Raw genomic sequence first — 21,764 nt, forward strand, 5'->3', positions numbered from 1 at the left:
AATACCTTTGTTCTAGAACAGGCGAATCCAATTTATGGTCTGCGGGCTGGATGTGTCACGTGCTGGCCACGCCCACACCCGATTTAGCAAAGGGGGGAGTCACGTGATGATGCTAGTTTGGCACCCCTGTTCTAGAAGATTAGTAGTTTTATTTGATTAAATTGTTAGATTTATATTCTGCATTTCTTCTAGGAATATAACAAAGTACATGTTGCATTTCTTCATTTAATTATAAGTCAAGAGTAACAATCAGAGAAGAGAGAGAGAAGGACTGGACCAAAAGGACCAGAGAGCTGAGATTAGGATTTCAGTCAGGCCATTCAAGTCTTAGCCAACAAATGAACCATTTATATCTGAACTTTGTTGTTATTGTAATGGCCTCAGAATGTGAAAAGCAGTTTGGGATGAAAGCCCATTGGTATTCTTATTGCCTTTGCAAAATAATGCCACTTTAAAGATTAGCACAGCATTTGGATGCTAGTCAACCTCCACACTTTTTATATTTTAAAATGAACTACTGTTGCAGAACTCTTCTAAAGCTACAAAATAAAAGCCCCAGAAGGAAATAAAAAACAACAAAACATACTGTAGCATAGTATTTTAAATAGGGATGATTATCTTAAGGTGTTCTTTCTGTATTGTGTTCAATTTATAGCGGGTCTTTTGTGCCTCAAAATGTTCATAAAGTTACCACAGCTTATTCAAAAGTTAACAAAGTTACTTATAAGAAGTATTTTCAATTGGTCAGTTTATTTGTAAACTCCTTGGCTCTCCCAAAGGATCCTGTTTTTCTCCTTTATCTTGATCTCTTTAGTAAAACAGGTTTTCTTCTGTTTCTCACCCTTTCCAGTTTTTTCTCCAAATATAGTTTTTGAAGCACAAATAAGTCTAAGAATATAAAATATTTTTCTTTAATGCTTCCTTAAATCAAGAATGGAATTTTCCCTACTGAACAGATTTTGTCTAGCTCTGCTTTTTTTCCCTACACAAATGCAGTATTTTCAATTGACCCAGTCTTTGTACCTGTACTTTTAACAACCAAGTCATTTTTATTGTGTTGCTGCCTTAAATAGATTTTTTAATGAAAATTAACATCCATTTATCTGTTGAAGTTAATATTTGACTTCAACATTTAGCATTTAAAGGAAGATTCCAGGTTGTGCCTTTGTTGGGCAGATACCTTTTTCATTCACAGAACTTCAGCAAGGATTCAGGTAGTATATTCTTGCTTTGTATCCTTCTTATGTTTTCCACATTCCTTTTTTTGTCTTACTATAGAAAATCTTTTTTTTAAAAAAATAAATCTTGGCCTTTTGATTGATAGCATGAGAAGCTTATTTGTCGGGAAATAGCTGTGATGGGAGACCTACCACATACCTGAATAACTTCAGTTGAAATCAATAGGACTTCAAATGAAATCAATAGGACACTTGACTTTGAATTGTAGCTAGGGAAAAGAATGAGTATGTTGTTCTTGTTCTTATTAAAATGCCCTTGGACATCTACTGGTCAGACTAATGGCCATCTATTCCATCACACCCCAAGAGTAACACCCCCAATACCAACCTCCCAAGCAGGGCAGGGTGATAACAGCCCTTCAGGGACAGATTGCTCCTACTTACTGCTATTGGTGCAATGCAGGTGCAGTTTGGGGAGTCTAACGTTCATGCTATGGAAGCATGTGTGCCGTGCACGCATGCATGTGCACATCCCCACTGTGATTTTGCTTCTGTGCATACGCAGGAAGCAAAAACATGCTGAAATCTCATGAGGGCGCATGCATGTGAGCAAGAGTTTGGTGTTTATTTACTTCTGCGCATGCATGGAAGGAAAAAAATGCCAAAATCTTGCATTTACAAGCGTCCTCTTGCGAGATTTTGCTTCTATGCAAAAATATAAATCAATTAAAGGAAAAAGATGGTGACACCTGGAGGACTGGCACTGGAGCGGTTGTGTGCAAATTGCGTAAACTGGCCATCGCTACCGGTGCACAGTTGCCTACCGCAGTGTTTCCCAACCTCGGCAACTTGAAGATATTTGGACTTCAACTCCCAGAATTCCCCAGTGCTGGCTGGGGAATTCTGGGAGTTGAAGTCCAAATATCTTCAAGTTGCCAAGATTGGGAAACACTGGCCTACCGCGCCGGTAGCAACCCATCCTTGCACCCACATTTTTAGCTTCTACGTTCTACACTGAAAAAATGTATAGCCTCCAAAGAGGGAGGGTTGGATAGTATGCTCTCTTCTGTAAAATCCTTGCCTAAAAGAAGCAGTACTCTTATAATGGATTAAGTTGCTCTACCTTTGCTTTGGGGAGTAGCAAAATATATCTTAATGAGCAAATCTTTCATTTAGAGCTGAATTATTATTTCTTTTTTAAATGACCGGGATTCCCACAAATAGGATTGTGTATCCAATACACAAATGAAAATACTCAAACCAGGGCTGGAAGAGTGAAGGGGTATATAATTTTTCAGTTGTTTAGGATATGTTTTAAAAAGTACTAGCAATAGGAACGTTTCCAGATGAGGCTTACTATATAGGTTTATAAAATGGAAAACATTTTGTCTTGAGTTCAAATGAAAATACCTTAAGTTGTCTGCATTGTGATAGAACTGATCTCTTTTTTATAGAAGTTTTTTCAATACATATACCGTAGTACAGTGATGGCGAACCTATGGCACAGGTGCCACAGGTGGCACATGGAGCCATATCTGCTGGCACAAAAGCCATTGCCCTGTTCAGCTTCAACATGCATGTGCATGCTGCCCAGTTGATTTTCAGCTCACACGGAGGCTATGGGAGGGCATTTTTGGCTTGGAGAGGGAATTGGGGAGGACATTTTTCCCTCTCCAGTCTCCAGGGAAGCCTCTAGAGCAGTGTTTCCCAACCTTTTTTGAGCCGCAGCACATTATTCATATTTTCAAAATCCTGGGGAACATTGGGGGGGGGGTGTAAAAAAAAGTTTGGACAAAAAAAATATCTCTCTTCCTCCCTTTCGCTCTATTTCTCCCTCCCTCTTTCTCTCCCTTCCTTCCCTTTTTTCCTCTCTCTCCATCCCTCTTTCTTTCTTTCTTCCTCTTTTTTGCTCTCTTTCTCTCTCCCTCCTTCCCTCCCTCTATGTCTTTCTCTCCCTCCTTCCCCCTCTCTTGCTCTCTCTCTCTCTGTGTCTCTCGCTATCTCTCTTTCTTTCTCTCTCTTTCTCTGTCTCTCTTGCTATCTCTCTTTCTCTGTCTCTTGCTATCTCTGTCTCTCTTGCTATGTCTCTCTTTCTTTCTCTCTCTTGCTGTCTTTTTCTTTCTTTCTCTCTCTCTCTCTCCCTGTCTCTCTTGCTATCTCTCTCTCTCTGCCTCTCTTGCTATGTCTCTCTTTCTTTCTTTCTCTCTCTCTCTCTCTGTCTCTTTTGCTATCTCTTTCTCTCTCTCTCTCTGTCTCTCTTGCTCTTTCTTTCTTTCTTTCTTTCTCTCTCTGCCTCTCTTGTATGTCTCTCTTTCTCTCTCTCTCTGTCTCTCTTGCTATGTCTCTCTTTCTCTCTCTCTCTCTGTCTCTCTTCCTATCTTTCTCTCTCTCTGTGTCTCTCTTGCTATCTCTTTCTCTCTCTCTCTCTGCCTCTCTTCCTATGTCTCTCTCTCTTTCTCTCTCTCTCTGGAGCTCCCTCTCGCCGCTGCCATCTCCCCACGACTGCCTGGGGCCGCTGCAGCCGGCACCCTCCCGCTCCCACCGCCAGTGCCCTCCCGCCGGGCCCCAAAGGATACTGGTTGCCGCCGACGCCAGGGAAGCTCCAGCTGGGCGGGGCACTGCTGGTGCCGGTGCCTCCGACCTGGAGCTCCCACTCGCAACTGTCCCCCAGCTACTGCCCGATGCCGCTATTTCCGGCGCTCTCCTGCTGGGCTCCAAAGAAGGAAGACAGGGGAAAGGAGGCGCGAAGACTGAAGCTCTCCTTTCCCCCGCCTTCCTTCTTTGGAGCCCAGCAGGAGAGCGCCGGAAACAGTGGCATCGGGCAGTAGCCGGGGAGCAGCTGCGAGTGGGAGCTCCAGGTCGGAGGCACCGGCACCGGCAGTGCCCCTCCGAACTGGAGCTTCCCTAGGAACTTTGCGGCACACCTGACCTTGTCACGTGGCACACTAGTGTGCCACGGCACACCGGTTGGGAAACGCTGCTCTAGAGCCTGGGGAGGGTAAAAAACAGGTCTACCAGGTCCACCAGAAGTAGGGAAATGGGCCATTTCTAGCCTCCAGAGGGCCTCCATGGGGAGTGGGGGCTGTTTTCACCCTCTCCAGGCATTGAATTATTGGTGTGGGCGATAGCGCACACACACACTTTTGGCACCCATGGGAAAAAAGGTTCTCCACCACTGCCATAGTATCTATCTATCATTACAAAGATGCCCTCTGTTTTCCCATATTACATCGTGTCAGTCTCCTCCCTCTACTTCCCTCCTTTTTCTGTACCTTCTTTCTCCTTCTCTCCCTTCTTCCTACTTCCCTCTTCCCCTTCCTCCATCTTTCTCATTATCCACCTCAAGCTCTCCTCTCCTCACCTCCCTCTACTCCTTCTCTCCTCTTCCTTCTTTCTAACTTCCTTCTCTTCTCTTACCTACACTCTTCCTTCTCTCCTCCTCTTCGCTACTTCCTCTTCTTCCCTCCCTGAGTATATCCATTTTTAATCTATTTTGTGGTTAACAAATAAGCAACTCTTCTAGCTTCCCTTAACTTACGGCACAACTATTATTAATCATGTCTTCTCTTGTCCATATTTCCATACATATTAATCATTGTAGAAATAAGGAGCATATTGAGCCATAAGGCACCCTAAAAAAGAAAGGGCTTCAAGCTCAATTATTGCTGTTATCTGTTACAGAGAAAAGAGAACTACCATAAAACTATGTTCTTCATTCCCATTTCTGTAAACAAACATACAAAACCATCCATATTAAAGTCCAAAATCCCCAAAGCAAAGAATCTTTTAAAACTGCAATACCTTACCTTCCTAAAAGTCAGGCAATGTCCTGAAGCAGCAAGCAATCTTCTCTTTTTTATTTGTTTGTTTAGAAAAACTGTATGGCCACCAACTCAGTGTTGTTTAGAAAAAGCAAAATAACTCTTTAGATCTTGACTGTGGCTTGCTTGTTGGTCTACCTCATCCATAGAGTTCAATTCAGGATCAGCCCATCTGTCTCACAGTCAAATTGATAACTGGGACCTACCAATATCATTACTGCCTTTGTGGGAAGGTGAGTGGAACATGGGAGAAGGTTCTGGGGGAGCATGTGAGGACTATAACTGATTCTCAGAGCAGTTACAAAGTTTAGTAGAGAGATCTGTAAACAAACCAGATGGGTTTCTATACAGTGTGAATAACACACAAGTCTTCATAAATTGTCTTTTACATGGCTTGGGTGGTATGAACTAGAGATTTATCCTGATATGATTCATTCAAGTGAGCCAGTGATTAGCTATGTGTTATATGGCAAATTTGTGCTCAAAGGACAGCATTCATTCCTCCTCCTCATCAGCCATATTTGAATATTGGTAGCAGCAGGAAAAGGCTAATAGTCTGGAGATCTAAGTAAGAACGCTAACCCTAACTGCAGCAGGCAGAGAATGTCCCACAAGAAGCTTTGTCCTGTAGAATGTGAATTGCTCCAACAATTCATCATTTCCCTGTCAATGAAGAATTTTAATCATCCAGGTAGAGTTGCCTGGAAGTTGATTTGTGGCAACTGGACTAGTTGGTTTGAAACATTTCGCTGCATACCCAGTTAGCTTCTTCAGACTAGCTGAAAAAGCTCCTTGGACAAGCAGTGAAACACTATGAACCAACAATAACAGAAGTCCAATTGCTATGATTCAACTTCCAGACATCATTTCCATGACAAACATACTTTAAGGAAGCTGGTTAATGAGAAAACCACTGCCATTAAAAAGAAATATCAAGATTCAGAGAATAGATAATCTTCCAACCACCACTACTTGAAACAAATGGAGATTGAATTGATTCAGACTCTCAAGTCACATTTTGTTTCCAGAATGTAATGTTCAAATTACATTCTCTTTGGGCTCTTCGGGGCTCAAAATAACTTGTACTCAAATTGTATTACATACACTTTATTTAATGTGCATTGGCCATGCTCTCTTTACTCAAATTTTACAGAATATGCAGATAATACTGCTATCTTTATGCTTTTAGATTTTGATTTCTCAATAATTATACCATATGTTCCTCATGCAGAAAATCCAATTTTTTAAAAGAAGAAAGTCTGCAGGTGTAGATAATCTTTTTTAAAAACTATTTTCTCTTTTCAAGGTTCTTCCTGCTGCTTTTGGCCTGATTAATTACCTCTTCTCTCCACTGCAACTAATGTGATTGGTACCTAATTATTTTCAAAGGTTTTTTTTAATGGAGGTAGGAGAACGGAGACAGAGAAAAAAACATTCAACTCTGTGTTTCTTCATTGTATTTCCCCCCCAAAATTTCTCCAAATAAGTGCAACAGGAAGCCCCACTGCTTGTTGTGAAACAACAAAAGAAATCATGCTTTGAACTGCAGTTTTCTCCTTGCTCAGTTTATTTTCAGCAGTGGAGCAAGCAAGGAAAAAAACCAATGTTCAAAGCAGCAATAATAAGGTGAAAAAAAATAGAAAGGGAATAGCATAGAAATTAAGTATCTTGCCATATTTTTTTAATTGGCTAAAAAACAGGATAACTGGATGCTGAAAACTATTGGAGAAGGTAGCAATAGGACTTAGATTTATATATTTCTTCATAATGCTTTACAACGGAGATCTCTAAGTCCTGGGCCAAGGACTGGTACTGCTCTGCAGCCTGTTGGGAACTGGGGCACTCAAGTGGAAGGTGGGCTCACAAAGGTTCATTTGTGCATGTGTAGGAGCTAGGTTGTATGTGCAAAGTCATCGCCTCCCCACCATTGATTCCACCATTACTGCTGTTCTATGGCACTAGAAAGGTTGGGGGGAACTGTTTTACAGTACATTCTGAACAGTTTACAAATGTCAGCATATTCCCCCAAAAAATATGGGTCCTCCTTTTACCAACTTTGGAAGGATGGAAAGCTGAATCAACTTTGTGCCCCAGGCTGGGTTTTTTGTGATGCAACTTCACTGCAATGTACTGGTAACGCATTGATACACTGACAACTCACTAATAAACTAAGTGTTGCCTACTACACATGAACTGGACTTGGTGAAGCTTGATTTTATCTTAGGGCCAAAATACAGATAATTATATAATAAATGCTGCTAGGAGCTGCTCAAATATTTTTCCAACTCATCAACTATAAAACACAAACTTTTTTAAAAAAAAGTCTTACCCACCATCTTAACTGTTTCTCTAAGCTAAAGTCCTTATATTGTTTAGGAATGAAAAGGTTTTTAATTTACTGAGTGGGAAGGTATTTTTGAAAAAAAAAAAATTCATTTAAGTGTTATATCTTTATATTTTTAAAATTAGAATAGCTATCAGAATAATTCTGTGTGACTTATTTAAGAGACAAAGTGTTTACCTGAAGTAATTTAAAACACTGACATATCACTCTATAAAGCTGTAAACAATACCAGACAGACATCAACAGCATTGCATTAATTCATCCAGCCATGCTTTCTTAGAAAAACCCTTTGAATCTTTTCCCAATTCTGTAATCTTAAAAATTGGGCAGTCAGTAAAATCGAGCAAAGGCAAGTAAGTAGAACTCAAGGAGTCAAGACAGAAATACCAGATAGCCTCATTCAGATAGAAAAACAACCTATGTGAGAAATCACATTCGGCATATAAGCCTCCATTCCTAAGTGCATTGCATTACACATTTTGTGACTTGCCAATTGCTCTGCGGACACCTGTGGTTTAGCAGACACCAAGCCATCCTCTCTCTAATTTCCATGGGTTCAGCAGGCACATTTACAGCAAGCTTCTACTCGCATGATCTTAATGTGCATAAAACCCTCTGTGAGATTCAGAAGCCTGACAAAGCAAAATTCCTGACTACATAGAAACTTCTATCTACCTTTAAGTACCATTAATACAAAACAAAAACATAAATCTTCCCCACTCAAGAAAGAGATGGTTTGCAACCTACCCACTGGTCTAACATAGGCTACACTGTCTTCCTTACTTGTATTGATCCATCCCCGTGATGACAAATCTATGGCATACGCGCCACAGGTGGCACACGGAGCTATATCCGAGAGCATGCAAGGCATTGCCCTACATCAGCTCCAGTGCATATGCGCACACTGCCCAGTTGATTTCTGGTCTTTTGGAAGTGGGAGCACATTTTTGCCTTCCCCCAGCTTCAGAAAAGCTACTCCAAAAGCTGTGCATGTGTACCGTATGGCAGAGTATCAGAGCCAGGCTGCCCTGCCAATGGGATGAAGCAAGACGATGTCCATCATTTCCTGGTGGCAGAGCTGAAAGAGTCTAGTGGAGCAGCTATGAAGGCATGCCAAAGGGAAGGGGTTGGGAACACCAATGGGGCTGGAGTCAGTCTGTGAGAGTATTACAGGCAAACTCCATTTTGCCTGAAACAATGGGTGTTCTATGGGGTCTGAAACCAGCAAAAGGAGAAAAGGAGTCGACTCTATCCAAAAGACAGGAGGGCCTGGCCATCGTCTTTCCTTCCTCCATCGACACCAGATGCTCACTGGAGCCTTTCGGATCTCACTCTCCTTGCGACAACCGTGGTGCAGACAGGCAGGCAACTGAGCTGGCCAGGGGCTCCATAGGGAAAGGTCTCATACTGAAGGCAGCAGAGCCTGGGAAGAGCCACCTCTCATGAGCAATCAAATGGGTGCAGGGACCAGGGACCTGGTTTGGCGGGTGGGAAAAAAGCGGTTGGGAGCAGGACGTGTGTGGCAGGAACACTGCAGGGGCCTATGGGGCTGGGGGCTGGCAGAGCAGCACAGAGCACAGCACAGAGGGGCCACCCTCCAATGGAGCCCAGCCAGGCCCTTTGGGTGGGGTGACTGAGACCCTCCTTGCCTCCACCAGCCTCTATTTTTAGCAATTTTAACTGTGGTGCAGGCAGGCAGGCAGGCAAGTGAACTATCCAGGGCCAGGTGCATATGTGCTCGGGGAAGAAACGGCAGCATCTAAAATGGAGGAGAAGACAGGGTGTGCAAGGGAATCCCAGGAAGAAAGTGAATAGCTCTTGCTCTTCCACCTTGAACTTGCTTTTCTGGGGTAGCGGGGTTGCGCACGAGAAATGCTAGGAACCAGCTTAGATGCACAGCACAACATTTGCTGGCTGGGCAGCCACCTGCCCTGCCCTCTGCTCCTTCCTTGGCTCAGCTGGCAGCAGGCATGGCAGGAGTCAGGCAGGGGCACTGCGCACACTGCAGTTGGACCCATTACCTGAGATGCATTTGGGCTGGCGGGCTGGTCCCTTCCCTGAGCATTGGCGGGTTCCTCAGCCACGGCTGTGGGGTGGGAGGTGGTGTGCTCTAGGCTTCCTGGAGCCCCCACTGCATTCATGGAGTCAGAGTAGCCACCAGCTGGACAAAGCCTCCAGTCTCATTGTTGGCCAATTCCAGAATTACTAAAAAGTAGAGGGTAGTGAAGGCAGAGAGAGTCTCAGCCACCCCGCCCAAAGGGCCTGTCCAGGCTCCATTGCCGGGCGGCCTCTCTGCGCTGCACTCTGGGCTGCTCTGCTGGCCATCAGCCCCACCAGCCCTTGCAATGTTTCTGCAGTGTTTTTCCCTCGCCCTGAGTGGTGGCTCTTCCCAGGCTGCCTTCAGTATGATATCTTTCCTTATGGAGCCACTGGCCAGCTCGCCTGCCTGCCTGCCTGCCTGCCTGCCTGCCTGCCTGCCTGCCTGCCTGCCTGCCTGCCTGCCTGCCTGCCTGCCTGCCTGCCTGCCTGCCTGCACCACAGTTGTTGCAAAGAGAGTGAGATCTGAAAGGCTCCGGTGAGCATGTGGTGCCAATGGAGGAAGGGAAGCCTACAGCCAGGCCCGCCTGCCTTTCAGATTTTGCTCTCCTTGCTGGGAAACTCGGATCCTTTTGTCCCTTTTCCTGCTTGGGTTTTTGAACATCTTCATGGAAACCCCATTCCTGGCTAAGGGTGAAGCAACCAGAAAGAAACAGGTGAGAGAAAGCACAGGCAGTGCTCGGCAACCGGATTCTGATCTTCACCTCAGTGGCTTGGGAGTCTGATAGGAAGGGAAGGGAAGGCAGCTGCTGGCCTGAAAACAGAGCCAGAGCTCTGCTGCCGCTACCGCCTTCCTCCTTCCCCCAGCACCACTGCCGCTCAGTAGGAGGGAGCCTAAAAGCTGAGTTCGCTAGTCAGGCTCCCTCCCGATGTGGGGAGACATGCTGCCAAAGCCCACCATGGCCACTAAAGTTAGGAGAACACACTAGCTGCCTCACTCGGACACCCCAAGTTTTGAAAATGCTGGCTTGACCGCCTCTTCCCCTTTGTATTTTGGTTTGGTTTTTTTTTTTAAATGAGTCCAGTGTGTGTGCTCGTAGAAGCAGCAGCAGTGGCAAAGGCTGATAAGAAGAAGACTGGGGGCTAGAGAAAAGAACAATGGTGAAATAAACAAATAATAAATTTTTAGATAATAGATTATAATATAAGTAAAGCAAAGCAATATGTCAATAAAAGAATACTTAGTGATGAGGGAAAATTCTCTGACCGAACACTCTAAAAAAGTGGGGAAACTCTTTTTTCCCAAATGTTGTATTTATATGTTTCGTTTTATTTACTGTTGTGTTTTACTTACTGTTTTGTTTTTCTGTTTATTTGTTGTTTCGTTTTATCGTTTATGTATAAAAAACTAAAAAAATAAAATAAAATAAAAGAAGATTGGGGTGTGAGGGAATCCCGGGAGGATGGCGAGATGCGCATGTGAGGGCCGGTAGCTCTTCCCTTCCCCCTGCAGCTGCCGGTGCTTTTCTAGGGTGACGGGGCTGCAGACAAGGAACTTGGGAGTCAGCTCAGGTACAGGGGCAGCTGATTGGGTGTCCACCTGCCTCACCCTCTGCTCGGATCATCTGGCGGCAGGCATAGTGGGGGTTATGCAGGGGTGTTGCACTGGCTGCAGCTCATTTCACACCTCTGCAATTTTTACCAACCAAATTCTAAATGGGGTGCATGTACAGTGTTGCAGCGGGGGTGGGTGGGTTGTGTGCACATGTGGTGGTGTGTTGCATTATGGGTAATGGCACGTGGGTGTGCAATAGCACGCGCACTGCCATTTTTGGCACACAACAACAAAAAGTTTCACCATCACCAATCTATCCTATTCATCCATAGCCTATTGTATTCAGTATACAATGTAATACAATACAGTATGTAAATATAATACAATATGTATTTAATTTTAAAACACATGCATGCTGCTGTTCATTTCTGTGAAGAAAATTGTCTTACACTCCTACGTCTTCTGTACTTCCAAGGACTTGCCAACATCCATTCAGTAAACAAATGCTTTTTTTAAAAAAAGCGGACAAAGAGCCAGTGGGATCTGCTTTGATCCAATAATGATAATAGATGATGGATTGGTTGGAAATTAACTAAATTGCTGTCTCCCCTGATGTGCCAAAAACCACAGGGCAAGCTTCCTGCAGGCGGCTGGATACTTATAGCTCCACAGCACGCAGGGAGAAGCTGGCTCCTATCATTAATTATTGAATGTTTCATTTATGCCTCATAAATAAGAAACTCAAGTGAAAATGTTAGATGTCAAATCAGTTTGGTAACAAATAAAGCCATCCTGGATGTTCTATCTCTCTCTTAATTTTAGCATTATAAAAAGACAACTGCAGCAGTTCGGAATAATAATCAAGAATTATTCTTTTCCAACACAAACAATTTTATCAACCTAAAATTGAGAAAAATTTACTTATTTACCATCTCACTTACAGACTCTTAAAATGGTATCCAGAATCAACAAATGTCCTACCAATTAATCTGTACACCAGTAAAACTGTCATATTTGTCAGTTTTTAACCTTCAGTTGGATGCATCAGTGCATCATAGGGCAACAATTTTTGAACTAAGTACCTTCAATGGGCTAGCATACAGAATCCCAGGACCCATTACTTCCATGGGAATGAAATCTGGGGAAGTTTTGTTGCTTCAGCACCAGTTAACACATCACAGTCACATGACGCTTATTTCCTATGTTACCTGACCTTCCTCAAGTCAATGAAGAAGTCAGCAGGAAGTGTAAACTCATTCACGATTGCCATCCTTTGCTTGTGGGAAGCTGGAAATGTCATCAGTGGGGAAGCAGACAGGGAAAGCTGCAGGTTGCCTGGATAAATCTCTCTCACCTCCCAGCCTCCCCAACCTCTCTATGCTCAGGCTGTGCCAGTCACTCACACTTCCCAGCATGCTCTCTTCGATCTGTGCAATGTCTCTTGCGCACCCTGACCTGTGCTGCATCCCCACATGCCCTCCCAAATCCATGTAGCACCTTTTCTGCACACTTCCAACCCTTCCTGAACTTCGCACCACCCTGCATGCCCTCCCCTGGGAGATATGCCAGGAAGGAAAGTGGGAGTACAGTTTTCCTTGTGATCCACAGCTCCCTTTCTTAGAGAAGGATAAAGATAAAGCGAAGCCCTCTTCTTGCATTCTTAGTCCGAAAATGGATATTGGATTGTTTTGGTAGACAGTATTTAATATCATTGATAACCTCTAGCTAATTGCCTTTTATTCTTTATATATCAGGTTGAAAGAGATTTTAGATCCATCTCTTTGACATAAACCCATTTATTCAGAACCACTCCCACATCAGAAGTACCAAAGTTCTTCATGATCACCCAGTTATCTATCTTAGCTTTTATCAGGTCAGGGGCAGTACTGGGTTGTTGTTGTTGTTGTTGTTGTTATTATTTATTAGATTTGTATACTGCCTCTCTCTGTAGACTTGGAGCGGCTCACAGCAATAATAAAAATAATGTACAACAAATCTAATATTTAAAAATATCTAAAAAACCCTTATTTAAAAAGCAAGACATACATACAAACATACCATGCATAAACTATATAGGCCTGGGGGAGATGTCTCAATTTCCCCATGCCTGATGGCAGAGGTGGGTTTTAAGGAGTTTATGAAAGGCAAGGAGGGTGGGGGCAATTCTAATCTCTGGGAGGAGCTGGTTCCAGAGGATTGGGGCCGCCACAGAGAAGCCTCTTCCTCTGTGTCCCACCAAATGACATCGTTTAGTTGACGGGACCTGGAGAAGGCCAACTCTGTGGGACCTAACTGGTCACTGGGATTCGTGCAGCAGAAGGCGGTCTCGGAGATATTCTAGTCCAATGCCATGAAGGGCTTTACACTGTTGCTACCGTTACAGATAAGAATGCTGCAATGGTAGCAAAAGTTGGGCTGTGTGTGTAGCTTTCTGTCTCTTGTGCGTGAACACATATGTCCCAGCATTTTTTTTGCTTTTGTGCACGCGCAGGAAGCAAAATCTTGTGAGGGGATGTGCGCGCATGGGATTTCAGTGGGTTTTTTTGCTTCTGTGCATGCAAAAAAATAGCTGAAATCTCTCTCACACACACACACACACTCATGAGATTTTGCTTCGTGCGCATACGCAGAAGCAACAAAATGCTGGGATGTGTATACACACAGGAAGGGGGAAGCTGTGTGTGCAGCGCACTGGGATTGGAATCTACCTCTGGTCAGGGGTGTCTACATATTGTGATTTTTTAAAAAAAAATCAAGATGGTGGCTACAAAGGCTGGTACAGGTACAGCTCCAATTTGTCCTTTTTATTATATCCTGTGAATCTATATTACTGTAGATATTGATGCATATAATCACCTAATACTCTGGGGAAAAAACCATATAAACTGGCAATACTATATAGCAGGGGTGTCAAACTCCATTTCACTGAGGGCCGCATCAAGGTTAGGTTTGACCTTGGGGGGATGGGATGGGCATGGCCAGCTCGACATCACTCATGTAGGGGGCACCTGGGGTGGCCCAAATGCTCAGCCAGTGAAAACAGGCTCCCGGGCTCCATTTTCGGCTGCGATGGCCTCCTGCAACCCTCTGCCAGTTTAATTTAAAGGTATATGAGGTAGCAGAGATGACTAAACTTACTCAAGAACTACAGGATAAAGACATTAAGGAATTTCACAGTACCTGGGACAGGTGGTATGTCTGGATAACTTAAAAACATTCTTATATAAATAAAAAGTGGGGGGGGAAATGGAGAGAAAAAACAAACTGTTGTCAAAAGTAAATATAGTTGCTTCAAGGTACCATTATACCACAGAATAAATATAGTTGAAATGAAAGGAAATGTAGAAAAACGGATATTAATAATATAATAATATAAGTATATTAGCATGTAGGAATTGAAATGGTTGCAAATGAATAAGCTGCAAAAACAAAATATCCTGCGACATAGCAGGTACCTACATTAAGTTCTGATACCAAATTACCTTATGTATAAAGCATAATGCTTTATTATGTCTTTATTGTAAGTATGTTTCTATGCCTTTTTTTTCTTTCTATGTCATTTTGTGTTTATTAATGTAAATAATTAATAAAGATTTTTTTTTTAAAGAAAGAAAACAGAGCTCCCTCCCAAGCTCCATTTTTGCAGACATGCACTGCCGCCCATCTATCTATCTATCTATCTATCTATCTATCTATCTATCTATCTATCTATCTATCTATCTATCTATGTATCTATCTATGTATCTATCTATCTATCTATTATCTAAGCATCCTGCAGGCCAGAACAGGGCCCCAGGCCTTGAGTTTGAAACCCCTGCTGTAAAGTTACTGTGCTATACATGATTCTAATTTACAGGGGACATTTTCCTCTTCAGAAATTGTATGAATCCAACCAAAGTTTTAAGTTTTAAGAAATGTTTAAAAATACAAGACAAGAAGGACAAACCTACTGTAACTGTAGAGTAGTTAGAATGCGAGAATGCTTCAAATCCACACTGAGCACACATATCTGCAACTATTCCCCCCTCCTCTCCAAGGTTGTTGAAACTGATCTGCAAACATCTTCACTTAGCTGCCAACCTCCAGAGCCTGGGGGCATGCAGAGATCATTACAAGTCAATCAATATCCCCTCCAGCTTCCTAATGGAAGCCTGAAGAAAACATCCTACAATTGCTCTGCCCTCTGAGTCATTGCTAGTCCCAGGAAAAGAATATAATTCTTTCTCACCCATTCTATGCAAAAATAAACAAAATAAATTGCCATCTATATTATGATAAAATATTATGTGAGGACATGCTCAGGGTAACATGCTATTGATCTCCCACTGCATTTAAAATCCTCTGAAATAGATATGTTACCAGCAGGAAAGAGAGAGTTCAGGTGCCTGGAGGTGAGTTACTCATCATTTACCAGGAGAAACTGGACTATCAGCAAACAACTCTTCCCCAGGTTCAAATAAATCTGTCAACATTATGCAATCACACAGGTTCTAAACCAAAACTTACAGAGATGCTTTTAGTCATGAAAAACTCGCTGGGTAATTTTGGTCCAATTTCATAGCCATCTCCACATTATATGTTTACCCAAAGAATAAAATTGGGACTGCTCAACATCCTGTCTGTGCAAATCTGGTTCCTCATAAGATAACAGCTATAAAAATCAGAAAACCTCTTCTTTCGTAAACTTCTTAAAACCCACCTCTGCCGTCAGGCATGGAGGAACTGAGACATCTCCCCTTGCCTATGTAGTTTTATGTATGGTATGTTTGTGTGTATGCTTTTTAAATAAAGGGGTTTTTAGGCTTTTAATGTTAAATTGTTGTTTAGACTTTTATTTATTTTATTTATTTATTATTTAGATTTGTATGCCGCCCCTCTCCGCAGACTTGTTGTTGTATATTGTTTTATCAGTGTTGTAAGCCGCCCCGAGTCTGCGGAGAGGGGCGGCATACAAATCTAATAAATAATAATAATAATAATAATAATAATAATAATAATAATAATAATAATAAACTCATCACTCTTTGGTATGTTCTAGTGGTTCTCCAAACCTTTGCAACCATTGTTGGTAACCTTAATAAAAATAGAAATGAGACTACTAGAAAAAAAGGAAGATATTCATGCAGCAAATAAAAGTATAAATAAAAGCACGTATAAATAAAAGACTCAGCACCTGAATAGCAGATTCAGCAGGCACAGAGCCTAGAGTTTTAGGCTCATTTGCAAGAATTTCTCCAGCGTGAGGCAAAGCTGCAATAAAATATAGGATTATAAATCACATGTATTTGTTGTTAGGTCTCTGCTAAGAATGTTTTACATATTTTTTGACAGCAATACCTATTACATAAATTTGACCGTTACACAGGATCTGTCAAGAAAACAATGTTTTGTTTTATGAGTAACAAAGAGGTACACCAATTGAGTAAAAAGTCACCGTTGTATAGAATCTGCACCATCTTTTTCCAGGAAGTGAGTAGCAGTTCATGAGTCTTGAACAAGGGAGTACCATCAGAACTCATGACATTACTGTGGATATCCAGTCTGCGGGAGGGGTGTTCTTCTAGAAATTTCCTAGATATGGCAATATTTGCTTTACGGCTGCAGTTTCTCTGCAGCTCTTCTTGATAGACAAGGCTTCTAAACTCACTAGGACTGAGTGCCTGTTACATGTCTGCCTAGACATGGAGTTACTTTAATCCTGTAGGAATTAACCAGATCTCAAAAATCTCTCCTACTGATTTAGGTACAGGTCCATTGCACTGACAAATAGCAGTTACCACAATTGCCAATTGGAATAAGTTTTTCCCTATTTGGGGAAAATAGGGTGTGAAAAATAGAATCTCTTCCCCACAGTTAAAGCCATCCCTTCAATCTTCAATACATTGATAAACATCTTGTACAATTATTAACAGACCTTTTGTTGTGAAAAACACAGCTAAATTATATACCAATACTGTCTTTCAGCCATTTTTTCAGCTATGTCATAAACACTTACATGTAATAAAGTATATATTTTATTATTAAATTTTAAGCCCATTGTAATAAAACTATGAACTGTATGGTTTTATAATGGCATCCAGAACTATTATAATAACAATTATAAAATCTTGACAGACCACCAGATCTTCCAAGATCTAACCATTGATTTATTAGATATACAGTAATACCTCATGATACGAACTTAATTGGTGCAAGGAGGAGGTTCATAAGACGAAAGGTTCGTAAGATGAAACATTGTTTCCCATAGGAAACAATATAAAGTCAATTAATCCGTGCAACCAAAAAAACCCCCACAAAAAAACAGCTTTCGGCGACTGCTGGGAAGCCGCGCGGCTGTTTTAAAAGCTGACAGCCGGCCTGGGGGGCTTCCCAGCAACCTTCCAAACCGAACCCGGGGTTCAGCAAAATTTTGCCTCTTCTTACGAACTTTGTTCGAGTTACGAACCGGCGTTCGGGAGGCTTCTGGGAAGCCCCGCCGCCCGGCTGTCACCTTTTAAAACAGCCGCGCGGCTTCCCAGCAGTCTCCGAACGCCGGTTCGTAACTCGAAAAAAGTTCGTAAGAAGAGGCAAATTTTTTCTGAACCCCGGGTTCGTATCACGAGTTGTTCGTAAGAGGAGGGGTTCGTATCTTGAGGTACCACTGTATAAGGTTTTTTTATATTGCAATAAAATATATGGCCATATCTTTTCAGCCATAGATAAAATCCTTCAGAGTTCAAATCCAATAAAATTGTTCAAATCCAGAAAATTCTAATATTATTTCTGGAGTGGATGAAGAAAAATATGCAGTGTTTAATATAGATAAGACAAATGCTTGTGATCAGACAAACAAAGGCAAGGATTTACTAGTGGTGTTGAGTGGCTTTTTTGCAGGGAACAGAAGAATATGCCTCTTCTAAATCAGCAAATACTATATTTAGCTTACTTCAGCTATCATTTGGTCTAGCTTAGGGGAAATGCTTTCAGAGTGGATTTCTAAAATCAATTACATCATTTTTCCATTTTTCTTTTTCTTTTTGAGGCCTATCCAGAGGTGGGCTGCTAAGGTGGAATGGTGACGTGTGCTCACCCCCGTGGCTCTGAGTGCTAGCGGAGTCATGCGCAATTCTGCTACTGAAGCTGTGTCTAGTGAATTTGACTTTTAGTAACAGCGCTTGTCCATCGTGGGTGAAGCTAGCATTCAGAATGGACTGGCTTTTGCACCTGCATCTCTGTGCACAATTTTGCTACCTGCACAGGTGCAGTAGCACAATTGTGCTGGATTCCACTAGCACTCAGAGCCACGGGGGCAAACGCACACCACCTCAGCAGCTCACCTCTGGGCCTGTCCAGAGGTCTGAAAAAAGAGGGGCTATTTTAATAAACAGCAGAAGTCTGAAAACAGGCTTGCTATTTAGCCACCCTGAGTCCCATGGGATTGGGCGGCATATAAATCAATTAAATTAAATTAAATTGAACCTCTTCTGAAATTAGTTTTGAAGAGTACACTGCTTTAATATATAACATCAATTCTTCCAGTCATTTATATAATTTATATAATTTCCTGGCAACTGCCATGGTGGGCTGAAGTTGGTTTCAGAGAGCAGGGCCAATAAATGCAGCAATGAATGGATCAGTTCCCCGAACCTCTCTGCATCAAGGAGAGAACTAGGATTACTCACTCCTAAGTGTTCCTTCCAAAATATATACAGTGATACCTCGTCTTACGAACTTAATTGATTCTGGGACAAGGTTTGTAAGGTGAAAAGTTTGTAAGATGAAACAATGTTTCCCATAGGAATCAATGGAAAAGTGATTAATGTGCGCAAGCCCAAAACTCACCCCTTTTGCCAGCCGAAGCACCTTTTTTTGCGCTGCTGGGATTCCCCTGAGGCTTCCCTCCATGGGAAACCCCACCTCTGGACTTCCGTGTTTTTGTGATGCTGCAGGAGAATCCCAGCAGGGGAATCCCAGCAGTGCAATCCCAGCAGTGCAAACACGGATGCTTCGCTGGCAACAGAAGTCTGGAGGTGGGGTTTCCCAGCGAGGGGAGCCTCAGCAAAATTGCAGCATCGCAAAAACACAGAAGTCCTCGAAACCCCACCTCCGGACTTCCATTGCCAGCAAAGCACCTGTTTTTGTGCTGCTGGGATTCCCCTGCAGCATTGCAAAAACACGGAGGTCCGGAGGTGGTGTTTCCCATGGAGGGAAGCCTCAGGGGAATCCCAGCAGCACAAAAATGGGTGCTTCGCTGGCAACAGAAGTCCGGAGGCGGGGCATCCCAGTGGCGGCAGCTTGGGTTTGTAAGGTGAAAATAGTTTGGAAGAAGAGGCAAAAAAATCTTAAACCCCGGTTTTGTATCTAGAAAAGTTGGTATGACGAGGGGTTTGTAAGACGAGGTATCACTTTATTTCTAAAAGATCTCCTATCTTTATCCTTCACATAGTCACTTTGCCATTTGGTCACAATTGCAGCAATTTGGTCATTTGTTACATTTTTATAAGACAAATCCTGGAGTTGTTGACTGAATATGCACATGTCGGTCTGTCTGGGTGTCTAGCCTGCTTCGTCGCATAAAGTTTGTGGATGGTGATAACTTAGTTTTGATGCACATGCTTATTTACAGTGCTGAAAATAAATACTGGGACTTAGCATTATCTGGAAATTTAACTTTTTTAACCTCCTCGTTACCATCTGGAGCCACATTTTACCTGCCTTGAGAAACCTGAAATTTCTATGAGAAAAAAAAGTTCCAGAGAAATCTAAAGGTATTCAGTTCTGTTTTACAATAGATTTGCTAAGAACACTTTGCTTTTTCTGTCCAAGGCAAGAAAGAGAGAGAGAGAAAGAAAGAATCTCTCTGGACATGCGCCACACCATCAAGATCCTTCTGAGCATTGATCCTGGATAACAATACTGGGATTCTTAAGACATCTTAACTGGATTGCTTTACTTTGGAAGATAGCAGATGTTGCACAATCATTCCATTATTTGCTATATTCTTCCATTATTTGTGTCTCACCTACAAACCTTAGCAAAATATTCAAATAATGGCAACTGTGATTGCTCTGTCAACAAAGTATCAGGCTATGAAGCCAGACAAAAAAGAAAATATTACATATATGGAAATTATGACAGCTTACTTATACAATCACTTATATTTTATTGCATGTTTCCTTGGACAGACCTGGTGCCAGGAACAGAATATGGAATTGGGATTTCAGCTATAATGAATAATAAGCAGAGTGTTCCAGCCACAATGAATGCAAGAACTGGTAAGTGGCATACTGCATATAGGTAGTCCTCAGCCTGTGAGTACAATTGGGACCAGAATTTCTGTTGCTACACCAGGCTGGTGTTAAGTAAGTCAAAGCTGATTGTATAATTTTTTCCACAGTTGTTAAGTGAGTCTGCAGTCATTAAGTGAATCCAGCTTTCTCCTATAGACTTTGCTTGTATCAAATGGCCATCGCATAACCGCAGGATGCTGCAAGTGTCATAAATACCTGCTGGTTGCCAGGTGCCTTAATTTTGATCACGTGACCATGGGGATGCTGGAATGGTCATACGAGCAAAGACCCATCATAAGTCACTTTTTTTCCAGTGCTATTGTAACTTTGAATGGTCACTAAATAAATGCTTGTACATTGAGGACAACCTGTATATAAAACCTGACATTCCAGCTAAAGATGGAGGTAGGGAAATCTTCCATTGACATTAGAGTATGCTCTACTGGAGCATTACAAGAAACTAGAAAGCCTTCAAAGAGCTAGTTTTGTTATTGGGAATCCATGGACCAAATCTAGGTTGCCTAGGCTACAAAAGTATCCTCAAACCTCCTTGGAGGAATTTAATTCTTAGAACAAAGAAAGATCAGGGGTCTTTTTGAAAGAGATACCAATAAACATACTATTGCAGTACAGTTATTTAATTTTTCATCCTTGTATCATTATTACAAAAAACTTTAAAAGGCTGTTACATCCTTCTGCAGGCCATGCCTTTGGTATATCTTGAAGGGAGATTTTGTAAGCACCCTATTGAAAAACATCTCTCATTGTAATAAGCAGAGGACATATCTCACCGTGTCTTCCATTGTCCCATTTATGATGAGGTCAGGACAAATGTATGGTGCTACATATCCATAAGGTCTTGGGCCCTTAAATTGTTTAATTACATTCTTGCAGGTGTGTTTCCAACTGTTAATGGTCAGGTTGGTCTTTTACCTTGTCATTTAAGCAAGCAGAATTTTAAGTTCTTAAGTGATTTTCCTATATCCAGCACTTTTATCATGTTCTACTTTTTTTCCTGTTGTTTTGCTTTACAGTATTGTACCTTACGCTGTTATATTGTTATTACATGTGATTACAATAAGGAATCCATTTACTTACCATATTAAAAATGAAACAAAATGTGACAATATTCAAGAGTTCCAGCCAGCTAACAATGCATACTTTGAGGAAGTATGTTTCCCCACAGAACATGAACACACAATTGCATCCTATGTTTATTGAACATTCTTAATCCTTGTTGAGCTATTTGGATTTTCTCCTTTAATTTTTCTTTTATTTTCTTTTTTCCTCTTCTCTTTTCTTTTCTTTTGTGACATTTTGTACATTTCTGAAAAGCTACTAATGTCTCCAGTTTATAAGAGAGTGTTGTTTTAGCATCACAAGGATCTATTCTTAGCCGAGTTCTCTATTTAGTATGTGCCCACAAATGAAATAAATTTACTGGTGCAACAAGATAACATATTGCTGCAGTGGTATAGGTCACAGGTTTATTCATTAGATACTATCTCGAGACAGGCAGTTTTCTTCCTATGTAATAGTTTTCCTTCATAAAGGATAGAG

At 41.9% G+C, this 21,764-nt stretch overlaps 1 protein-coding gene across 1 annotated transcript in view; it reads left to right on the forward strand.

The window, feature by feature from the left end:
* TNR (tenascin R) overlaps positions 1-21,764 on the forward strand; it is a 119,821-nt gene that overhangs the window by 50,815 nt on the left and 47,242 nt on the right. Inside the window, exon 8 of the mRNA XM_070746693.1 lies at positions 20,100-20,189. Within this exon, the coding sequence (XP_070602794.1) occupies positions 20,100-20,189 (90 nt within the window). The remainder of the gene's footprint in view (positions 1-20,099; positions 20,190-21,764) is intronic.

This window comes from Erythrolamprus reginae, chromosome 3 (assembly GCF_031021105.1).
Source record: "Erythrolamprus reginae isolate rEryReg1 chromosome 3, rEryReg1.hap1, whole genome shotgun sequence".
NCBI lineage: Eukaryota > Metazoa > Chordata > Lepidosauria > Squamata > Dipsadidae > Erythrolamprus > Erythrolamprus reginae.